The 22,870-nt window shown below is 43.2% G+C and overlaps 1 protein-coding gene across 2 annotated transcripts in view; it reads left to right on the forward strand.

Moving 5' to 3' along the window:
• The first annotated feature begins 17,107 nt into the window (after positions 1–17,107).
• Positions 17,108–22,870, forward strand: part of mmp16b (matrix metallopeptidase 16b (membrane-inserted)) — a 40,928-nt gene continuing 35,165 nt past the window's right edge. For both annotated transcript variants that reach the window (XM_082174003.1, XM_082174004.1), the window contains exon 1: positions 17,108–17,486. In XM_082174003.1, the coding sequence (XP_082030129.1) occupies positions 17,367–17,486 (120 nt within the window). In that variant the 5' untranslated portion in view covers positions 17,108–17,366. The remainder of the gene's footprint in view (positions 17,487–22,870) is intronic.

Here is a 22,870-nt window from a genome sequence, read left to right on the forward strand (position 1 = left end):
TGTCCAAGGGAACAGAGGTGGTTGATACCCTAGAACGCACTGGAACGGCGTCAGTCCGGTGGATGTCTGGCGCAGGGAGTTCTGGGCATACTCTGCCCATGGGAGGTACTGGTTCCAGCGGTCCTGAGCTTCATGGCAGTAGGTCCTCAGGTACCTCCCGATCTCCTGAATCTTACGTTCTGCTTGGCCGTTAGACTGTGGATGGTACCCCGACGTCAAGCTGACCGATACCCCCAGAAGTTTGAAGAAAGATTTCCAGACTCTTGATATGAACTGTGGTCCCCGGTCCGAGACAATATCCTCTGGTATTCCGAAATGGCGGAAGATTTCGGTAAACAACATTTCTGCTGTCTTGAAGGCTGTGGGAAGGCCAGAGAGGGAAATCAATTTACAGGACTTGGAAAATCTGTCCACGACCACTAGAATGCAGGTCTTGGAGTCGGACGATGGTAGATCGGTGACGAAATCCATGGCTAGATGGGACCAGGGTCTATTTGGAAGAGGCAGTGGCATGAGCTTCCCTTCGGGAAGACGTCAGGGTACTTTGGTCATAGCACAAGCGGTGCATCCCTGCACATATCGGGAGGTATCCTGAGCCATGCTGGGCCACCAGTAGCGTTGTTGAAGGAGTGAGAGGGTTTGTTGACTGCCTGGGTGTCCAGATCCCGGAGAGGTGTGTACGGAGTCCATGAGGGGAAGACGGAGATTGGTGGGTACAAAAATCTTCCCCTCAGGACCTCCCGGCGGAGCAGGTTCGGTAACGGTGGCGTCGGCTATGAGTTCGTCGATATTCCACTGGATGGGGCTGACAATCATAGTTGGAGGGAGGATGGTTTCGTTGATCTCTGTGGAGGACTCAGGTTGATATAGACGTGACAGGGCGTCTGCTTTGAGATTCTTGGAACCGGGGCGGTAAGTAACCGTGAAGTTAAAGCGTGTGAAGAAGAGAGCCCCCCTAGCCTGGCGAGGATTTAATCTCTTGGCTTCCCGGAGATACTCAAGGTTGCGGTGATCTGTAATCACTTGGAACGGATGATTGGCTCCCTCCAACCAGTGTCTCCATTCCTCTAGAGCAGGGGTCTCCAACCTTTTTTCATTTGAGAGCTACTTTTTAAAAATGAAAGTGGCCGAGAGCTACTCATGTAATACAATACTTAAATCTCTTAAATAATGTCTCATAACTCTCATAGTAACAACAATCCAAACTGTTTTAGACCTAAAATAGTTTTTGTAGGCCTATATATGTCACCCTTAAATGTCAGAGAAAAGAACAGAATCAGAGATAAAAAAAAATATATAGAAAATTGTACTTTGCATATTATACTGTAAAAACACATAATTATAGTTGATTTTATATTGCATGATAACTAGAGATGAAATGGCATGAAAATTTCATTTCATGATTATAGTGTCCAAAATGATCACGGTTATCACAGAATCCTGTTTAAAAAGTACTAATACTACACAATAAAATCAATTCACCAAGTTTTATGTCTAAAACCAGCAAATAACAAATAAACTTAGCATCAATATGCACTTTTTGTTTACATAAACATTAAAATAATAACATTAAAAATGATGGCCAGATTTTAAAGGAGTGTCTTGCAACATGTTATCTTCTATGTACAAGTTCAAATAAAGTTTTGACAAAAAAGTTTATAAAAAGATAAACCTCGCATATTTCAGCCTTTAAATCATTTTTATAAAAAGAATGAGTCAAAAAAGATAAATTACTGACATTTACACATGCACATTAGCTTATCTTTTATTATTAATAGTAAAATTAGGTCCGATTTTCCTGTGGCGTCTGTCGTTGCTATGCAACCGTGCACTGCGCTCTCCACAATGACAAAGAAGTTTTAATAGCTAATGGATTTCCACCACCGAAAAACGCTTGCTGTAGCTCTGCTACAAGATTTATTTACGGAGAAGAAAAAAACATGAGCATATATGAAAAAAAAATATATGTACAATATTACATACTCTTCAAAATATTTGAAATAACGAACTTGAGCGGCAAAAGATGCGATATGTGAACGGCCCTTGGCGAGCTACCTCCAATCAGGCCACGAGCTACTGGTAGCTCGCGAGCGACGTGTTGGAGACCCCTGCTCTAGAGCCAACTTAATGGCCAGGAGTTCTCGGTTACCGACATCGTAATTCTGCTCTGCCGGGGACAACTTCCGTGAAAAGAAGGCGCATGGATGAAGTCGTGAAGGGGTCCCCTGCCGCTGAGATAGAACTGCTCCAACTCCGTTGGTGGAGGCGTCCACTTCCACTAGGAATGGTAGTTCGGGATCTGGATGACTCAGCATAGGAGCAGAACTGAAGGCTTCTTTGAGAGTTTCAAAGGCTTGACACGCCTCTGTAGACCAGGTTAGCCGCTTGAAACCCTTCTTCACCATGGATGTCACTGGAGCGCAGATCTTACTGTAGTCGCGGATGAACCGGCGATAGAAATTGGCAAAGCCGAGGAAGCGTTGCAGCTCTTTCAGGGGTTGAGGCTTAGGCCAATTGATTACAGCCTCCACTTTACTTTGATCCATGGAGATGCCATCTGGACGGATCACATACCCCAGGAAGTGCATGGATTCACGATGGAATTCGCATTTTTCTAACTTCAGGTATAGCTGGTACTCACGGAGGCGCTTTAGCACTTTCTTAACCTGAAGGATGTGTTCGTCAAGGTTGGAGGAGTAAATCAAGATATCATCAATGTAGATGATCCCAAACCGGTGGAGCATGTCTCGGAAGATTTCATTCATGAAGCCCTGGAAGATCGCTGGACAGGCCGAAGGGCATAACCCGATATTCGTAGTGCCCCGCAGGAGTGATGAAGGCCGTCTTCCACTCGTCTCCTTCACGGATACGAACCAGGTTGTATGCACTTCTCAAGTCGAGTTTGGTGAAGATTTTCGCCGAACAGAGTTGCTCAAGAGCAGAGGGCACCAATGGCAACGGATATCTGTACTTGACTGTGGCTGCGTTAAGGATGCGATAATCAATACATGGACGGAGTCCTCCATCCTTTTTCCCAACGTAGAAGAAGCTTGAAGCGGCAGGGGACGTGGATGGTCGAATGTATCCTTGACGTAGAGCTTCCTCCACGTACTTCTCCATGGCCTTCTGCTCCGGGATGGACAATGGGTAAACTTTCCCCTGCGGTAGTGTGGCCCCAGGCAGCAGGTCGATTGCGCAGTCCCATGGCCGATGAGGTGGAAGAGTGGTGGCGAGTTGCTTGCTAAACACGTCCTGGAACGCCCGGTATTCTGGTGGAATCTCGGGAGCTACATCTGTGGCCGGACTCTCGATGGAGGTTGAACCCAGGATAGCAGGAGAAGTGGACAAGGACGGGGCCGTTGAGTTCTTCTTGATGGGACGTAAACAATGCGATTAGCAATAATTACTCCATTGGCGTACCTCTCCAGATGTCCAGCAGATGTCCGGCGAGTGCTGGTTAAGCCAAGGGCGTCCCAGGACGATATCAGATGTGGAGCCCTCCAGTACCAGTAATGAACATCTTTCCTGATGTAAGCACCCGATGGAAAGTTGTAACTCGGGACTGCAGTGAAGAATACTTCTGTTACTGAGAGGTTTTTCCAGAATGGAGTGAAGACTCAGTGGACGACTCAAGCGACGACGGCGGGCTTGTAACCGGTTGAGCAGAGAGGCTGAGATGAAATTCCCCCCTGCATCAGAGTCAATCAGAGCTTTCGCTGGAACAGAATGTTTTCGGTAGGTAAGTAATACTGGAGTTTGCTTCAGGTTTGATACAGGAAATGGCAGTTCAACTGTACTCACCGCCGAACGACTGGGACGAACGGGACATTCAGCACGGTAGTGTTCAGAAGCTCCACAGTAGAAACACAGATTATTGGTACGACGTCGATTACGTTCTGTTGTGGTTAGTCGTCCTGAGTCGAATTCCATTGGCTCTGGTACTGGAGGGGTACTGGAGGGTTTACGGGCTTGGAGAGGCGAGGGGGTCGTGCAGAGGGATTTTGGAAGCAAGCAGTGCGGTGTTGGGCTATGAGAATTGAGCGTTGGATAAGTTTTTCAATCCCGATGGTGTCGTCATAAATGGCCAGTTGTAAACAGATGTCAGAGTTGAGTCCTTGACGATAGGCTGTCAAAGCAATTTCATTCCATCCGCTGCTTGCAGCGATCGTCCGAAACCTCAGAGCATAATCTGAAACAGAGGATTTGCCTTGTCGTAGGTGAAACAACTGATCGTGAATCGATATGGCATTGAGAAAATACAGTACTGAAATGATTTAGGAACCCGTCGAAAGACTAATGCAGGTGCATCGGAATCCCAGAGAGCTTGAGCCCAGTTCAACGCTCGACCTGTGAGCAGGGAAATTATGAAAGCAATTTTGGCTTTTTCAGAAATGCACTGAGCAGCGTTTACCTCCATATAAAGCTTGCACTGTAGCAGAAATCCTTTGCACTCTCCGTCGCCCGAGTAATTTGCAGGTTTGGCCATGGGACTTACTGAGGCAGGTCGGTAGTTCAGAAGAGTATGACGGAATTCCATTAGTGTTTCTTGAAGTGTAGGTTGTTGGGTGACGGCTGCGTGCACAGGGGTACTCTGAGAGGTTTCGATGGATGAAGCGGAGATTCCGGAAGCCGTGGGAGCCTGCATTGTGTGTGGTCCGGTCTTCTGTCACACCACTGTATGGACGAGGACACAGAGATAATGGTAACAAAGGTTTATTTAGACACTGTATGCAGCTCCAGATAGCCAGGAAGCACAAAAGGTCAAACTCAGGGAATATAACGTTGAACTAGGAGTCTTTAGTATGCATGGAACAGATATAGTCACTCAGGGCAATGAGCTGGGATTCAGGAAGCTTCGCTGGTGGAGACAAACAGAACGGGTCTTGATCTTGAGGTTATCCAGGTAATAGCTGATCACTGATACAGACAGAGAACACACAGAGAGTTATGGAAAGTCTGAACTTGAGAATACTTGCGGGATCGCAGAGACACTTGGGAATAACGCTGGGGAGTCACAGACGTCTGAAGACGAGACCAGACAGTGAACTGTGGTGTGACTGGGGTTTATATCCAGAGTGAGCGTGGCATGTGAAGTGATGAGTTGCAGGTGCAGATAATCAGAATTCGGGTGAGTGTGATCGAGACCAGGTGTGTTGAGTTGACGCTGGCTGAGGTGTGCTGAGTGGATCCGTGACACATATAGTTATATGCTTTTCAAAAGTGTACTTAAGTTTACTTAAGAAATAGTCATGAAAGTAAGTTTTCTTTAAGTACAATTAAGTGGCCTTTTATTTCATTAGTATTATTTTATCCGCAAATACCGTTTTATTTCATTAGTATTATTTTATCTGCAAATACAGTTTTTTATATAATATATAATAATAATTAGCTGGGCAACGATTAATCGCGGTTAATCTCATCCAAAATAAAAGTTTGTGTTAACATAATATGTGTGTACTGTGTATAATTATTTTTATATATAAAAATATATAAAAAATATATATTGTAAATATATATTGCATATATTATGTAAACACAAACTTTTATTTTGGATGTGATTAATCGTTGACCGGCACTAAAAGATTTGAAATAAAGTACACTACGAGTGCACTTCAATTGTCACAAGGCACTGTGAAGACAGGGGGATGAAGACAGTTCAAACACAAGAGTTGCTGCAAATACATGTAACGTGATAAAAATGGACACTGAACTGAAAAGGAGGAAATTAATCCAAACAAGGCTAATTAATCAAACACAGCTGAACCAAAGAACTCATGATGAAAGTGACCATGGAAACAAAGGAGGAGTGGGAAAATGAACAAAGGAAGACAGAAAACTAATGAATACAAACTAAAAGTCCATGAATACGAAAACAAACTGAACATAACTGACATCATTACAGTTAAGCACACTTTTTTTTTTCTTTGAATAATGTTAATTATTAACAAAATAGTAAACTTGCATTTGATTCTTTCAGAATCAAACCAATCCTGGTTGGATCAAACATTAGATATACTTAATGCTATACTGTAATGTGATATAGCTACTAGAGTATGTCACATTACATTACAGTATACTATAAATATTATGGGTACAGTACATTATATTGTAGGTAAAATGAGCAATGAAAGAAGTCTAGAAGAGAGAATAATGGAAAGGTCAGATACATTTTCTCAAGTATCTGCAAGTGGATTGTGGATGCACATATCGCTCTTACACATATCAAGTTTCCCGTGGGGAAATGGTAAATGAATTTAACGCTTATTTTCTCACTCAACACAGGCATTCTTTCTTCAGTTTGCTCTCTGTTGAGAATAGTGTGTTGTGCAAGGGCACATCACACCGTTGCCAAGGCACACTTGTCTTAGCATGCATGTCACCATGGCTCCTCTCCTGGATAAACAATAAATATCTTTAAGTCATGTAACTGAGTAAAGCCTGTTAAATACAAGATGGATTGGCTTCACAAGGTCCCACGTGGTCTGAATTCGGAAACAAGGGTTTCTGAATTCTGATTTGTGTCAACAAAATTATACATTTTCTGTGTAGTTGTCCAACTGTTGCCATTACAATGTAATGCTGTAGAACTTTAATGAACGTAAAATGAAATGAATTATATTACAGGTTAAATAATGCACGTTTTAATGGAAGAATTAATGCAATAAAAAAAACAAACAAAAAACTTTTCATTTCTGCTTTTAAATTCTCCAAAATATTGTCCCCCAAATTCTCAGAAAAAAGGTAACAAATCTGTCACTAGGGTGGTACCTACACCTTCCTTTATTGACCCCTAAATGGTGCATATTATTACTTAAAGATATATAGTCACTGCTGAGGGTTCAAATATAAAAAAAATGCTGCATGATTTTTTTTTTTTTTTACAGGACCTAAAGGATTTTTCTGAAGAACATTGGGCAGTTTAACTGCTCAGGACAAACAAGGGAATCAAGAACAACCATCAAAAATAAAATAAAATAAAATAAAATAAAAAGTGGATCATCTATAGAGGTAACGACACAATCAAGGGTTCATAAACTTTTGAACAGGTTCAGTTTTATCAATTCAGCAAGTTTTTTTTTGTCTTGTGGACTACATGTAAGCATCTTTTATGTAAAATATCTTAATCAGGAAATACTAAATAAAACATAACATGCATTTTGTATGATCGTACTCGGTTACTAACGTAACCTCGGTTCTCTCTAGAAGAGGGAACGAGTACTGCGTAAGATATCTTACGCTAGGGGAAAATCCTTTTCCGCGAGATATTGAAGCCAAAAATTATCCTTAATTTTGTAATAATGCAAAACGCGTTGCAGCAGCAATGCAGACATAGGCGAGACAGCTCGCGCGCCTATTGGCTGCTCTGCGGCAACTGCAGCAGCCTATCGAACGAGGCCTGGCGTGACGTCAGACCCAATCAGGGCACTTCGCGCCCGCTGCGTCACGTCCCGCCGAAATGGGCGTGGTCTAGGCCTATAAATATCGCTCGCAGGCAGCTATTATCTGGTTTTTCATCATCGAAGCAACCAGAGCGTGTGCATGCACGGCAAGATACGCAGTACTCGTTCCCTCTTCTAGAGAGAACCGAGGTTACGTTAGTAACCGAGTACGTTCTCTTACGAGAGGTCTCTCGTACTGCGTAAGATATCTTACGCTAGGGGACCCAGTGTAAAACGCCGTGCATGCTGAGATCTGACACCAAAGACCCAAGGGCGAAAGCCCGGGGTACATATAGTGCACAATCACTCAGTGAACTCACAGAGAGTCCGGGAAGAAGGAGGGGTGCAGCCTCACTTTTCCACATAAAGTAGCGTCGAAGGGACGCAAATTTCATCATACAGACAGGGCGGGGTACGGCCTGAACTGATGGGAAAAAATGTGGGTCTTACACAGTTTGCCCAGCTTTAAACTGTCGAAAATTGAGCTGTGCTCAGTAAACGCAGCATTCTGAGCTGAACGCATCAGGTCAGATAATACTGGTAGTTTAGACCGACAGCAGCCTGGCCTGCAGGGCGGGAACCTCTAGGTTATAAAACCTTATAAATGTAGACGGGGAGGCCCAGCCTGCCGCCATACAAATATCTTGCAAGGCAATCCCACTTGACCAGGCCCACGAAGAGGCCATGCCTCTTGTGGAATGCGCTCTGACACCCAAAGGGCACTGCATGCCCTTGGAGGCGTATGCCAGCGCTATAGCATCAACTATCCATCTGGATAGGCTCTGTTTCGACGCGGCTAGTCCCTTAGAACGTCCGCTAAACGAAACAAAGAGCTGTTCCGTCTGTCTGAAAACAGACGAGCGAGACACATAAGCTCGTAATGCCCTGACTGGGCAAAGGAGGCTCGCGTCTCTTTCCTCATCAGGGACCGGTAGGGCTGACAGAGAGATAATCTGCGCCCTAAACGGTGTGTTGAGGGATTTTGGAACATAACCGTGCTTAGGTTTGAGTATAACTTTTGAGTCATTGGGCCCAAACTCCATGCACGCCGCGCTCACAGAGAGCGCGTGCAGATCCCCTATGCGCTTCACTGAAGCGAGAGCCAGCAAAAACACCGTTTTGAAAGACAGGTGTTTCAAATCGATTGACTGTAAAGGCTCAAATGGCGCACCTTTCATGGCTTCCAGAACCGTAGAAAGGTCCCATACGGGGACTGAGGGAGGTCTGGGAGGATTCAGTCTCTTAGCTCCTCTAAGGAAGCGGATGACTAAATCGTTCCTTCCTATTGACTGACCAAGCGTTGTTTCTGAGAACGCTGCTATAGCCGCCACATAAACTTTGAGCGTGGAGGGGGCCCTGCCCCCATCCAACAGCTCTTGTAGGAAGGAAAGCACCTCCGTCACATCACAGTTTGTGGGTGACACACCACGGGCTGTGCACCAGCCCGAAAACACTGACCATTTCGAAGAATAGAGTCGTCTTGTAGACGGAGCTCTAGCCTGCGTGATCGTGTTTAATACTCCTTTAGGGAGTCCAACATGTACCCGTTGATGGCCCAGACATGAAGGGACCATAGTTCCGGGTGAGGATGCCAGATCGAGCCGCGGGCCTGTGAGAGGAGATCTCTCCTCACTGGTACTGGCCACGGGGCAGTACTTGCTAACTGCATCACGGCTGGGAACCAAGGTTGGTTTTTCCAGAACGGTGCTACCAGCAGTACTGAGCATCCTTCTTCCCTGATCCGTTCTATCACCTGAGGCAGGAGAGAGACGGGGGGAAAAGCATAGAGCGGGCGGCGGGGCCACACATGGGCCAGCGCGCTCCTGCTCTTGGAGAAAAATTCTTGACAGTGAGCGTTTTCTTGAGACGCAAACAGGTCCACTTCCGCTCTGCCGAATTTCTTCCACAGCAGTTGGACTGTCTGTGGGTGTAGAGACCATTCGCCTGCCGGAACATTGTTCCTGGACAGTCTGTCTGGTCCTATATTCATGATCCCTGGCACGTGCGCTGCTCTGAGCGAGCGCAGGTTGCACTGAGCCCATACCAGGAGGCGTTCTGCCAGCCTGTACAGTTTCTCGGATCTGATGCCGCCCTGGCGATTTATGTAGGACACCACAGACATGTTGTCCGAACGGACCAAGACGTGGTGACCTTTTATTTGGGGACAAAAACGCGTCAGTGCGTTGTCTACTGCCAGCATTTCGAGGCAGTTTATGTGCAGGAGCTTCTCCCGTTCTGACCACTGGCCGAAGAACGGTCTGCCCTCGAGCAGCGCTCCCCATCCCGAGGTGGACGCGTCCGTGGACACCACTTTCACCCTCGGGGAAGTCCCCAGGCTTACACCTGATTGGTACCAGTCGTTCGCTTTCCAGGGTTTCAGAGCTGTAACATTTCTGATTGACCCTGAGGCGAAGCAAACCGGGTGCCCACGCTTCGCGTGGGACTCGCGCTTTCAGCCAAAACTGCAGCGGGCGCATGCGGAGCAGACCCAGCTGGAGCACTGACGATGCTGAGGCCATGAGACCTAGCATCTTCTGAAATCTCTTGAGCGGGACAGACGCGCCGCAGCGAAAAGAGTTCGCTGTGCGTCGAATGTCTACCGCGCGCTGTTGTGATAGTCGCGCTATCATGGATAGTGAGTCCGGTTCTGTGCCCAGGAAAGATATTTTCTGACTGGGAGACAGGGAGCTCTTCGCCCAATTGACACTCAGACCCAAATCCTCGAGGTGATCGAGTAAAATGGTCGTGTGTTCTATGAGCACTGCGCGAGATTGCGCTAGAATCAGCCAATCGTCCAAATAGTTCAGCACTCGCATGCCTCTCATTCTGAGGGGTGCGAGCGCCGCATCCATGCACTTCGTAAATGTACGGGGTGCTAGGGACAAACCGAACGGCAGGACTGTGTACTGATATGCCTGGCCCTCGAAGGCGAATCTCAAATATCGCCTGTGACGTGACGCTATCTGTATTTGAAAACACGCGTCTTTCAGATCTATTGACACAAACCAATCTCCTTGGCGAATCTGCACAAGGATTTGCCTGGTCGTGAGCATCCTGAACTGTCGCTTCACAAGCACTTTGTTCAGTTGCCTTAGATCTAGTATGGGTCTGAGACCCCCGTCTTTTTTCGGTACCAGGAAGTATCTGCTGTATAGCCCTCCCTCGCTCTGATCTTGAGAGAGAGGTTCTATGGCCCCTTTGCTCAATAGTTTCGTCACCTCGGCTCGAAGTAGATGTGCTACTTCTGTTTTTACCGTGGTCTCGACGCGCGCCACATAGCGGCGAGGGCGTCGGCGAAACTGCAGCGAATAGCCTCTTTCTATAATGTTCAGCACCCACTTCGAAACCCCGGGTAGCTTTGCCCATGCGTCTGCATGGATAGCTAGGGGTCGAATACGAAGCGCGCTCCGCTCGCTCAGCGATGGAGAAGCTTCGGTGTGCTGTAACACAAGCGTGTCGCTCGTGACATTTGAGGCATGGGGCGCGCTGATGACAGCGGGCAGATTGCCCGCGCTCGACTCCTCTGCGGTGGTTAACCGCGAGGGGGAGGGCTGGGCGGTTCCCGTGGGAACTGTCATGTCTATGTGTGGATGTGGGCGCGGGACAGCGGGCACATTTATCACACCGAAAGCATCGTTCGCTTGCGTGAAGCGAGTGCACGTTGGTTTCGTTTTTACAGAAACCGTGAGACATGCATAACGTGGTGTTAGTGGGCACATTCACCATGTTTGAAGCGCAATCGGTCTGAGCCGATTCATGTGCGCGAGCCCTGTGTGACGGGCTGTGCTTGTGTGTAGAGATGGGCACTGGGCAGTGGGCATTCTTCTTACACATAAAGCACCATCGGCCGTGGCCGGGACACCAGAAAAAATTCACACTTATGGGATTTATCTGGGTAGCCGTAAAAACGGCGTTTGTGTGCAGGCAAGCGGGTGACAGAACCGACTTGTTTACTGCAGGATACACTGGAACAGTCACATTTACTGGAACTGAACGAGCGAGAAAGTTGCCATAGAAACAGAGAGCGTCAACATGCTGGCGTTTATTGCAGGCCTGCGTGCATTACAACAGGCTTGTTCACTGCAATATTGACATTTCCAGTCGCCTGAATTCCAGAGGGGAATGGGAAATGTATAGGAAAAAGGAGGTTGGTCCGTCCGCAGCGGGACCAGAAAAACTCCCTTTTTTCCTTACGCCAGTGACGCACGGAACACCATAGAAACGGTGTTTGGGTGCAGGCGAGCGGGTTGTACAACGCGCTCGTTGGCTGCAAAATACACATCTGCAGTCGCCTTTTCAGGGAACTGACAGAGCGAGCATTGACGGCATAATTTTATCTGCTGGTAGACCCGGGGATCGAACGCGGGTCTCTCGCGTGCAAAAATCTGAGAGTCTGCCACTGGGCCACAGGGGGAGACACATTGTAACTCAGTTAGCGCGAGTATTATAAGAGAGCGTCAACGTGCTGGCGTTTGTTTGCAGGCATGCGTGTATTACAACAGGCTTGCTCACTGCAATACAGACATTTCCAGTCGCCCGAACTTCAGAGGGGAATGAGAAATGTACGAGAAAGAGGAGGTCGGTCCATCCGCGGGGGGACCAGAAAACGCTCTTTTCTCCTTTCGCCAGTGACGCACGGAAACCATAGAAACGGTGTTTGGGTGCAGGCGAGCGGGTTGTGCAACGCGCTCGTTGGCTGCAAAATGCACGTCTGCAGTCGCTTTTCAGGGAACTGACAGAGCGAAGCATTGGCGGCATAATTTTAACTGCCGCTAGACCGGGATTCGAACTCCGGTCTCTCGTGGGAAAAACCAATGATTCCGCCACTGAGCCACAGGGGGGGAACGCAAAGGTTTTCGGATGCACGAGCATATAAGAGCGTCACATGCTTTCTTCGGCGTATGCTTGCAGGCGCGCTTGTATTAAAACAGGCTCGCCTGCTGCAATATTGATATTTCCAGTCGCACGATCAGGGAACTGGGAATATGTATGAGAAATTGACGGTCAGTCCATCCTCGGAGGGACTAAAAAACACATCTTTCTCCTTTCGCCGGTGAGTGACGCATGAATGGGGCGCAGAAGGCAGGGTAGCTTTCTTATAACGTAAAGAAAAACTAACCCCGACCGTCCGCTTCCAGCCTCCCTTGTGAGCGGCGCAGTTTGCGCGGCTTGAACAGAGGGAGAGAGAAAGCTAGCCCCGTGACCGCCCGCTCCTGACATCCTCTGTGAGCGGCGCGGTGTGCGCGGCTCGAACAGAGGGAGAACAGGTATCGTCCCCCAAGCAGGCAAGGCAAGCGGGCGAACCGGCAAGCTTTGCGGGTTGGGGGGGGGGCGGAGGAGCAGTCTCGGAGAAGGATGCCAGGTGAGTCCTCAGAGTCACCATAGGCAGTACCTAACTCGCAGTGAGGGCAGTCGCCGTCAGCGAGTGCGAGAGCTGCGTGATCAGGAAAAGGGGCGTCTTGAAAAAGACGCCCAGCTCTTTTAGTGCAATGGGAGTGTGTGTCGCGGCGGCGAGCACACACACATACATAAACACAGTAGCAGAGAAAGGATATAATGCCGGAAAGCGCAGCAGGAAGGCAAGGAAGGCGGCGCGGCCAGCGACTTCAGTGACTCGTCCCGCTGAAGGTGCTCTCTCTCGACGGCGCGGCTTCTAATCCAGCTCCAGCGATGCGTGTGCTTCGCTTGAAGGATGAAAAATCAGATAATAGCTGCCTGCGAGCGATATTTATAGGCCTAGACCACGCCCATTTCGGCGGGACGTGACGCAGCGGGCGCGAAGTGCCCTGATTGGGTCTGACGTCACGCCAGGCCTCGTTCGATAGGCTGCTGCAGTTGCCGCAGAGCAGCCAATAGGCGCGCGAGCTGTCTCGCCTATGTCTGCATTGCTGCTGCAACGCGTTTTGCATTATTACAAAATTAAGGATAATTTTTGGCTTCAATATCTCGCGGAAAAGGATTTTCCCCTAGCGTAAGATATCTTACGCAGTACGAGAGACCTCTCGTAAGAGAACCCTCTTATTTTGTTAAAATTATGAAAATTTTTCAGATTCTGCAAGGGTTATGTAAACTTATGAGCACGACTGTATTATTACCTAAAGTAGCCTATACCTTGTACTACCTAAATGGTTGTATAATTATATTTTGAAAGGACCCTTTTTTTTTTGTTGTTGCCTAGGAGACCATTTAGTCTTCAACATTTTTTTAGGCTAATCAACATTATGGCAAAACTTTTTTTTTACTATTGAACCTGGAATATTTTTCAAAGCATCGGTTTTTCAGTTTAATATCCTTTTTATAAAGACTGTACTCTACATACAGATAACAGATGCTAAGTTGCCGTATGCAAGTTAAGTTCTATAGTCAAAATCTGTTGCTCCATCAATGCTCATTACAAACATTTATATTTTTTTCTGCAGTCATACACTATGGGAGTATGTGAAAAGCAAATTTTTCTTAGGGTGTGCCGTTGCACTCTATAACCCCGATTGTGTTTGGCTGAAAGAAGAAAGTCATATGTACACCTAGGATGGCTTGAGGGTGAGTAAATTATGGGATCATTTTTGGGTGAACTAATCCTTTAAACAGACAAAGTAAACCAATCAATGCAACCCGTGACCACTTAATCAAACCATTTGACTAACTGAAACACAGAGAAACAAGAGAAAACCGAGGCACAAAACTGAAACAATACATAACCCATCCAAATATAACAAACTCCGATTATCCCTAACAGGTACACACACAATAACCACTGTATATGCATTTGGAGTCAGGACTTTTCGAGTTATTGTCATTCAGTTCACAGCACATTTTCAGCCCAGCATCGAGAAGTATCATACATAATTGCTTTGTTTTTTGGATCAGCTGATCAAACTAAATTGCAGTGTGCATCATCGGCTCCTCCCCAGCACAACCTCTCTGTGAAAATTAAAACCTTGAGCTTATTTTTAATTGAGCGCTATTAATACCCAGGAAAGCAGAGGCCACTGCAGATACCTCTTTATCTTCACTCTTTAATGTGTGAAGCAGATGAATTCATTTTCCCATGACTGAGCTTTCAAACACCGACCTGCCGTGATTGGTCTGAGCTCTGCTGCTGTAGGCATAATTTGTCTTGCTGTGAGACTGTGTTAAATACACAACATTTTCAATTATGTCTTGACATCGCCATGAAATCAAAATAGAAAATCCTTATTTTTTTATGGAATATTGCAGTAGTTATTATAAATGATTTATCTGTGCGCATCATTATTTTTTGTTAATTCATGTGCCCTCATAATCTTTAATCAAAATAACTTCCCCTCTCTCTTGCAGCTCATCTCTTCTCTCCTCTGATGATGTGTTTACTGATGCGAGGGCGGGACAACCTGTCAATCACATGGCATCACAGCAATAGCAAAGTCCTTTTCAAGGAAAGTCTGTTTCAGGCATTCAAGACCAAGGGCCCTATTGTACCGATCTTAGCGCATGGTCTAAAGCGCACGGGGTATCAAGCGCACTTGTCGTGTCCGAATCCACTTTTGCTAGTTTAACGACGCGGCGCATGGTCTAAAACGGTTGTCCCTATTCTCTTAATGAGTAATGGGTGTGTTTTGGGCGGAACATTCAATAAACCAATCAGAGTCTCATCTCCCATTCCCTTTAAAAGCCAGTCGCGCTATGGCGGATTCGCTATTTACATGATGGAATTTGCAAGCGGAAAAGCTGAACGCTTCTCCAGAGAGGATCTGCTCATGCGCGAGGTTAAAGAGCAGACTATCTCAGACTATACAAAGTGTATGTGAGTCGTGGACCCGCCTACAGGCGCACATTACTAACGCGCTCATTGAATAACAAAAAAGAATGTGCCACATTGCGGCGGGTGTATGATAGGTACTTAAATGGGAACGCGCAGCTTTGTTTGATGCGTTGACGTAATTTCCACTGAAACGGGAAGCAATGGCGGGACATATTGAATGGCTCCTCCCCTTTTCAAATAGCCAATAGCGTTTAGTTTACCTCACAGACTGCAAGTCGTACTTGACAGCATCATGGAAGCGAATCCGAGCGCTGATGATACGTTAGGTTCTAGAGAGCGTTTGATTGGACAGAAGATGTGATGAGAAGCTGAAGTCCGCGGTGATGTCATAAAAATACGTGATCTATTTTAGCGGAAGTGAGAGACTAAGTTTTGAATGCTTATATCTCCTAAATGCAAATTTTGTCATTGTTTTGGAAAACACCACCTTATTCATAACCTTAAGGATAACATATTCATACTAAAAGCTAAAATAATACCATTTTGATTTCAGGGGGCCTTTAATGTGTGTTTTTTTTTAAAGACTGTTCCACACTCCTACTGTAAATGAGAACTAAAACTGTTCCACACAGAAAACACTTTGTTTTAAGTATATATTTATCAAAGTATCCTACTTATCTATTTGTTTTTATTTATGTGCAAAAAATTATGACCACATAATGTAATTTGTCTCTATTTTGAAAGGTTAGCTGTTTTTAATTTTTTGCAAGGTCTGTCTGCTTTATATGTGGCACTAGATGACTGTATTAACTTTAAATTTAATACTAAAATTACAAACATGTTGGGGTTTCCATGTTTTATGGGGACTTTCTATAGACAAAGATTTTTGTACCAACCGTACTATATACTATAACCCTAAACCTATCACAGAAAACTTTCTGCATTTTTACATTTTCAAAAAGCATCACTTAATAGCCTATGATTTATAAGCGGTTTTCCTCATGGGGACCAAAAACAATGTCCCCACAAGGACAAGGATTTTTGATATTACCATCTTTGTGACACACACACACACACACACACACACACACACACACACACACACACACACACACACACACACACACACACACACACACACACACACACACACACACACACACACACACACACACACACACAAACACAAACACAAACACTAAATCTGTACATTTCTTAATATAGTGAACCACCCCCATCTTGTGGTGGACATGTCCAATGCTAAACAGATGTACAGGCCTACCTTTCAAATCTCACATTTTTCTTTCTTTCTTTTTTTCATAAATGTGATTCAAGGAGAAATGTAGAAAGATATGCAGCAATTAAAATTCTATGTGATGCAGATGAAATAATTAATTAGGCTATTTAATGTCTCCAAATGTCCACAACATTTTTAGAATAGCAACTTTTTTTTTTGTAAAAAATAAATATAAATAAATAAATAATAATAATAATAATAATTTTGTAAATAATTATAATATATTTGACATATTCTTTTTTCATTCAAACCACATTGAACAAGAGGAAAACATGAAATCAAATGGAAGCACCCAAACATAGAGAATAATAAAATATGGAAATAAAAAATAATTATTGCCTATTCTTATTGCCTGTTCTGCCCACTCCTCTGGAATCAGAGATCTAATGTTGTTATTATTATTATCTTATAGGCTACTTGACGACTGGAAATACTGACGGTGTTTTGGCAGAAGTCACCGTCAGTGTCCCTCGTTTCAGTGTCCCGCCTACTTAAAACCCATTTTTACACCTTCATTGATCAGTGATTGACAGGCGAGAAAGAAGAATGAAGGCAGAATGAATGGTGCCTACTAGTCAACAAGCATCACTGCCCAGTGAGTCAGAGCGCATGCGCAGTGCTTACGCTCTGCATGCTGCTCAATATAGAAAAGCAAGCTGCCTGTTCGCCAAAGTAACGATTTAAAGGAGAAGAAATGTCTCGAAATAGTGCTTCAGATATGCAAGATGAAATAAGGATTGCCAGCCAAATGAAAAAATGTGCGGACGCCGATGCTTCTCCGCGCTCCGATGGTTTCATCTTCGGTCCAAAATGCCACTTGCTTAACTGACATACGAGGATAGAGACATAAACAGTCATTGATAAAGGGATATAAAGCAAATCTACAAATATGAACGTTACGTTGCTTAAAAAGCGAAGGCTGGACTGTGTGTATGCGGTGCTGTTTTGGCTCCATCACGGTGTGTGGATGTGCTGTTCCGCGGCCGAAGAGTATCATTTTAGCGTTGAGGTAAGACTGGCCCAACATCAGCATCAGCATCTTCTGCTTGTGTGTTGACAATACGCTTTTACACGATATATTGCAGCCAGGTCACAAATAAATCAGGACAGCACAGAATCACGTTGAATCACTTGGTGGATCTGCACCATGTGCCAGCTGATTATGTGATATTGAAGGCTATATATATATACAGCTGTTCTATTCTAGTCCAGTCTTATCTGTGCTCAGTAAACAGGAATGCAATTCTATTCTGTTATACCTAGTCTAGTAAACTGAAATGTTGTGCTGTTCTGTTCTATTGTAGTCTAGTCTGGTTTACCCTATTCAATTATTCTGTGCACTGAGTTGACAAGAATGCAATTCTATCCTGTTATATTCTATGCAAGTCTGTATTGTTGAATTCAGTAATTTTGTATGCAAAGTAAAAATTAATATTCTGCTCTATTCCGTACACCAAATTTCAGAATGGAATAAAATGGACTATAGAGTAGAATTGAATAGAATAGCATTTCTGTTTGCTTTGTATTGCAGAATAGAATAACATATAATTCCCGTTTACACTGTATTAGAAATGAACAGAATAAAATGTAATTCCTATATATTTTGTATACTGAATTATGGAATAGCAGAGTGTAGACTCTCATTCCTGTTTTCTTAGTTCAACAAATTACAGAATAAAAGAAAAGTAGATTCGACTTAACCAGAATGAAATAGAATGCTTCTATTCTTTGATACACAGTAACCAGGAAACATGTTATTTTATTCTGTATTAAAAAGTAAACTCAAATGCTATTCTATTCCATTCAAGTCTAGTCTATCCTATTCTGTGATTCGGTGTACTAAACATAATTCTATTATTTTCTATCGTGTGTAATACAAAGATAACTGACATGCTGTTCTATTCCATTCTAGTCTAGTCTATTCGATTCAGTGTACTGAACAAAACAGAATATAATGGAATATCTAAAATTCCTATCTATGCCATGCATTGAAATGCAGAATAGAATTAAGCATATTTGACTAAACTAGAATATAATACGATACAATTCTATAATACCATTCTTAGTCATAAGTAGACATGAATTCTGTTCTGTTAAATACTAATTTAACCTATTCTGCAATTGTGCACTGATTAAATAGGAATTCTATTATATCGTATTCTATTCTGTGTACTGATCGATAGTATGAAGTATACCTTTAAACATGCTTCATACTCAATCGTACACTGTTACGCAATTTAACGCACAAGCTCCTAATAGCTCCTAACACTGCACACTCATAGGCGAGAGAGAGAGAGAGAGAGAGAGAGAGAGAGAGAGAGAGAGAGAGAGAGAGAGGGAGAGAGAGATCAGTAGCAATCAGAGCTACTGCTCCTTTCTCCAGTCCAAATCCATTCCCTCAGAGATGACAATCACACGCCTCTAACGGGCCATGTGACAATCATTGAGGTGATGGAGAAGGCAAGACCTTGATTCACTCAGTGCTACTCAACCACAGACTCTTGTGATAATGTGAAGTACATAAAGATGATCTAAGTTGCTTAGCAAATATCCCCCAAACTCCTCTGGGCCGAAATGGGCGCAAATGTGATGTTTAGTGCTGCTGGCAGCGCTGGTTGACATTGAGAGAATTTGTCACCCGCCTGGTTCTGTTTGGCTGGGAGGCGAGAGATGTAGAGGGCGTTGTGCCAGTGGATCAGCTCGTGGTGGACATGCTATTGTCATGATAAGATTGATGCTGTTTTGGAACAGGCTTTATTGATGAAACTGTCCTTCACAAATTACAACAGTACCAGTCATCAACAACAGAACCATCTGAATGCTAAATGAATGGTCTTCACTCTCTCAGTAACTATAACCCCTTGTTCTTCTCAGCTCTCTGCCACCCATGTTGCTCCTGTGTGGGGTTTTTTGCTGGCAGGGCTGCAGTGGTTGGCAGCAGTTGTGAGTTGAGTGCACAGGTCAGTGGTCTTTGGGGAAGAGAGAGAGAGTGTGCGTGTGTGTGTGTGTGTGCGTGTGAGAGAGAGAGAGATGAGTAATGACTGCTCGGAGGGGGGACTTCTGATCCCCGAACTAGGAATAGACTAGAGAGCGCAAGGTTCAAGGATTCAGCGGAGAAATCAAGATTGGGCCCCCAGGGCTTTAATTACGCACGTCTTTCGCATACAGGTGCAAATGTGCTTAGCTTAGTGCGCAGTTGATAATGACATTTCATGTAGCTCTGGGTCTATATGTGATTAATAGAGAGTCAGGGGTTGTTGCTACATGTTATGGACCACTGAGATACTGTAAACAGTCATACTGGTTCAGATAAGGCTATGGGTTTTGTAGATGATAAGTAATTCATTTTTAATGAAGTTTAAAATGCATTTGAATCTGTTATGATGTCATGAAGGGGTCATAAAAACAGTGATCAGACTTATGATTTTCCTGATAAAAAGGATGGAAAAAAAACATAGACGTTGGGTAAGTTTACATGACAACGATGTACTAAAAACAGAGAAGTTTTTCCTCTTTCCACGTACAGGCAACAGTGTTGTCAAAACGATCCCTGTTCACGCGGATCTGTGAAAACGACTAAAAACGCTGTATTATTCATGCCAGGCCAGTAGATGGCGATGTCACTTTGTAAAGAAACTGCGCCTATAGACTGAACACGTAATACGCATGCGTACGACGTTACCGTTTGCACAAATTTACATTTTTTGTAGTTTACACGATCACGGTATTGTTTCCCAAAACTTGCACTTTGAAACCCGTTTTCAACTGTTGTCGTGTAAATGAGTGGCCAACAAAAGTTTTACGTTTTTAGTTGAAAACAGTGTCGTGTAAAAGGCCCTTATAGGGATATTCCGGCATCATTAGAAGCTCAAGCAACAGAGCTTGTAGCATAATGCTGATTGAAATTAATATTGACTTGTACCTCATTTTCATTAAAAAAGCATTGCAGTAAAGTATCAACACTCTCTCATGACAATTCGTAATTGTACATTTTGGAGAATTGGTGGCGAATCCGTGAAAATCTACACCCCACTGAGAGTTTGGTTTAGGGGTGGATGTTCATAAAAAAACATCCATTTACTGCCATTTTAAGGCTTGGAAGAGCCAGGACATTTAAAAAAAAATATAACTCTGATTGTATTCGTCTGAAAGAAGAATGTCATATACACCTACACTATTAAGAAAAATGGTTCTAAACAGTACCATATTAGGGTTCTTCGGCTTGTAACAATAGCAGAACCCTTTTTATAAGGTTCCATAAAGAACCATGATTTGAAAGTGCTATATAGGACTTTAATGGTGTTATAAAAACCTTTTCAATGATATTTATTTTCATTAATATTAGTATATTAGGATCTTCATATTATTAATATTACTATTATCAATATTGTTTTTTTATAAATGATTTATTAATATGTTTTTTTTTTAGCCCCCTATCTGCCTGGCCCCTTATACCTTGTTTCCTCTATTTGGGTTTTACAATTTTTTTAAAATTTTTTTATTAGGTACTTTTATTATTTATTGACATGGCAGATTGAATAATAAATGGCAGTGCTCTTACTACAGAGGTTAGCTGAATACATTAATAAATAACAATTGACACTGAACACAATACAGTAATGAAGACCAAGTTCCTGTGAAAAATCTTCACAATCCCCTATGATGTCTTCACGTCCTTCATTATGTGTGTATTCTGAGTGGCAGATTCTCTCTGCAGACGATGAGGTTATGATACGTGACAGCATCTGAAATACACAATCGAGTTTAGAGTTGCATTGTGTCTCTTCCATTTGATTATGTACAATCTATTATGTTCATGCGGCCAAAATGATATAAAAATGGACAGAATGAGCCCTTTACCATGTTAAAAGGAAAACGTGATGTAAAGTCATGGTATAGCTTTAATGTTTTTTTTGTTACTGGGTATGTTTAGGCATAAAGTCATAATAAAAAAATAAAAATCTAACAATATGGATCATAAATTCCATATATCTGTTACTTACTTTGTGGAGAAGAGACGATGAGTATCCTTAACTGAACAGAGCTGCTCACACTACATGTTCTGTTAAACTAAAGAGAGAAAAATATGTGATTGTTAGGAAATGATTGTTACAATTTTTTAATTTATAATTTATTGACATTTTAAGAAATAAATAATTTCCCTGTTGAGAGAGTATGTTGACAGTCTGTGTGTAGTAACTGTGGTTGTATAGCTGAGCTCCAGAACATCAGTAATGAGGAGGCTATGACAGTTACAGATTTGGAAAACAAAAAAGCAGGAATAAAGAACCCTAAACTCTAACACAAAGAACCACTCCAGCATATCAAGGGTTCTTGATAGAACAATAGAACAATAGAATTGTTAGTGTAAAGAACCATCTTTTTTTAGAGTGTAGGATGACTTGATGGTGAGTAAATCATGGGCTAATTTTCATTTTTGGGTGAACTATCCCTTTAAATAAATCATGCTCATGGTCACAATAAGCAAGCCAACATTCATTACATTCTATATCTTTCATACAATTGAAATATATATACATTTCAATCTATTTTAGCGTGTAAACAATCAGTTTTTGTAAAATGTGCAAGGGAACTCTGGAGTATGACGGATAAGGGAACCAGAGATTAATCAAAGATCAAATAAAGGAAAATGACATGGAACAAAAAACAGTGAAGTAGACATTAGGTGCCATGTTCATTAATCTGGAGATCTGGAATAGATTTATTATCAGAAGTTATTATGGGGTGTGTTTCCCGACTCGCTACTTTACTACCATAGTAACTTTAAATTACGGACATGGCATCTGAGGACTATTTCTCATTTTCCTCAGTTAATTTGCTTTATTTCCAGATTCAATTTGTCTGGTTCTTACTTACTAGAGCACGTTCGCACATGCCCACTCTTAAAAAACGTTCCTTTAAATCTCTTGACGAACTAAAAGACGTAAATTACATTTGTATGTATTATAAATAAAATATATAGATTGTAATGAATGTCAGCTTGCATATTTGGCTCAAGATAAGGATTTTTTAAGTCCATGTCATGCAAACAAGAAACTCTGCTTCTAACCACAGGTCAAGAGCTGTCGTTCCAACCACACCATCCAACCATGTTACTACAGTTTTGGGAAACAGTTGAAGAGTTCAGATGCAAAAACCTCTAAATGCCATCTGAAATTTTCTTCTAGAATGATCATTTTTATCAAGCTCGTATATTTAATTTCAATAATTTCACTTAAATGGCAATTAATAGGTAATTTTCATTGCCATTTAAGTGAAATTACTGAACTTAAATATACGAGCTTCATAAAAATGATCATTCTAGGAGGAAATTTCAGATGGCATTTAGAGGTTTTTGCATCTGAACTCTTCAGTTGTGACTAGATGATTCGT

Source organism: Leuciscus leuciscus (assembly GCF_965113295.1).
Source record: "Leuciscus leuciscus genome assembly, chromosome: 6".
NCBI classification, from domain to species: domain Eukaryota; kingdom Metazoa; phylum Chordata; class Actinopteri; order Cypriniformes; family Leuciscidae; genus Leuciscus; species Leuciscus leuciscus.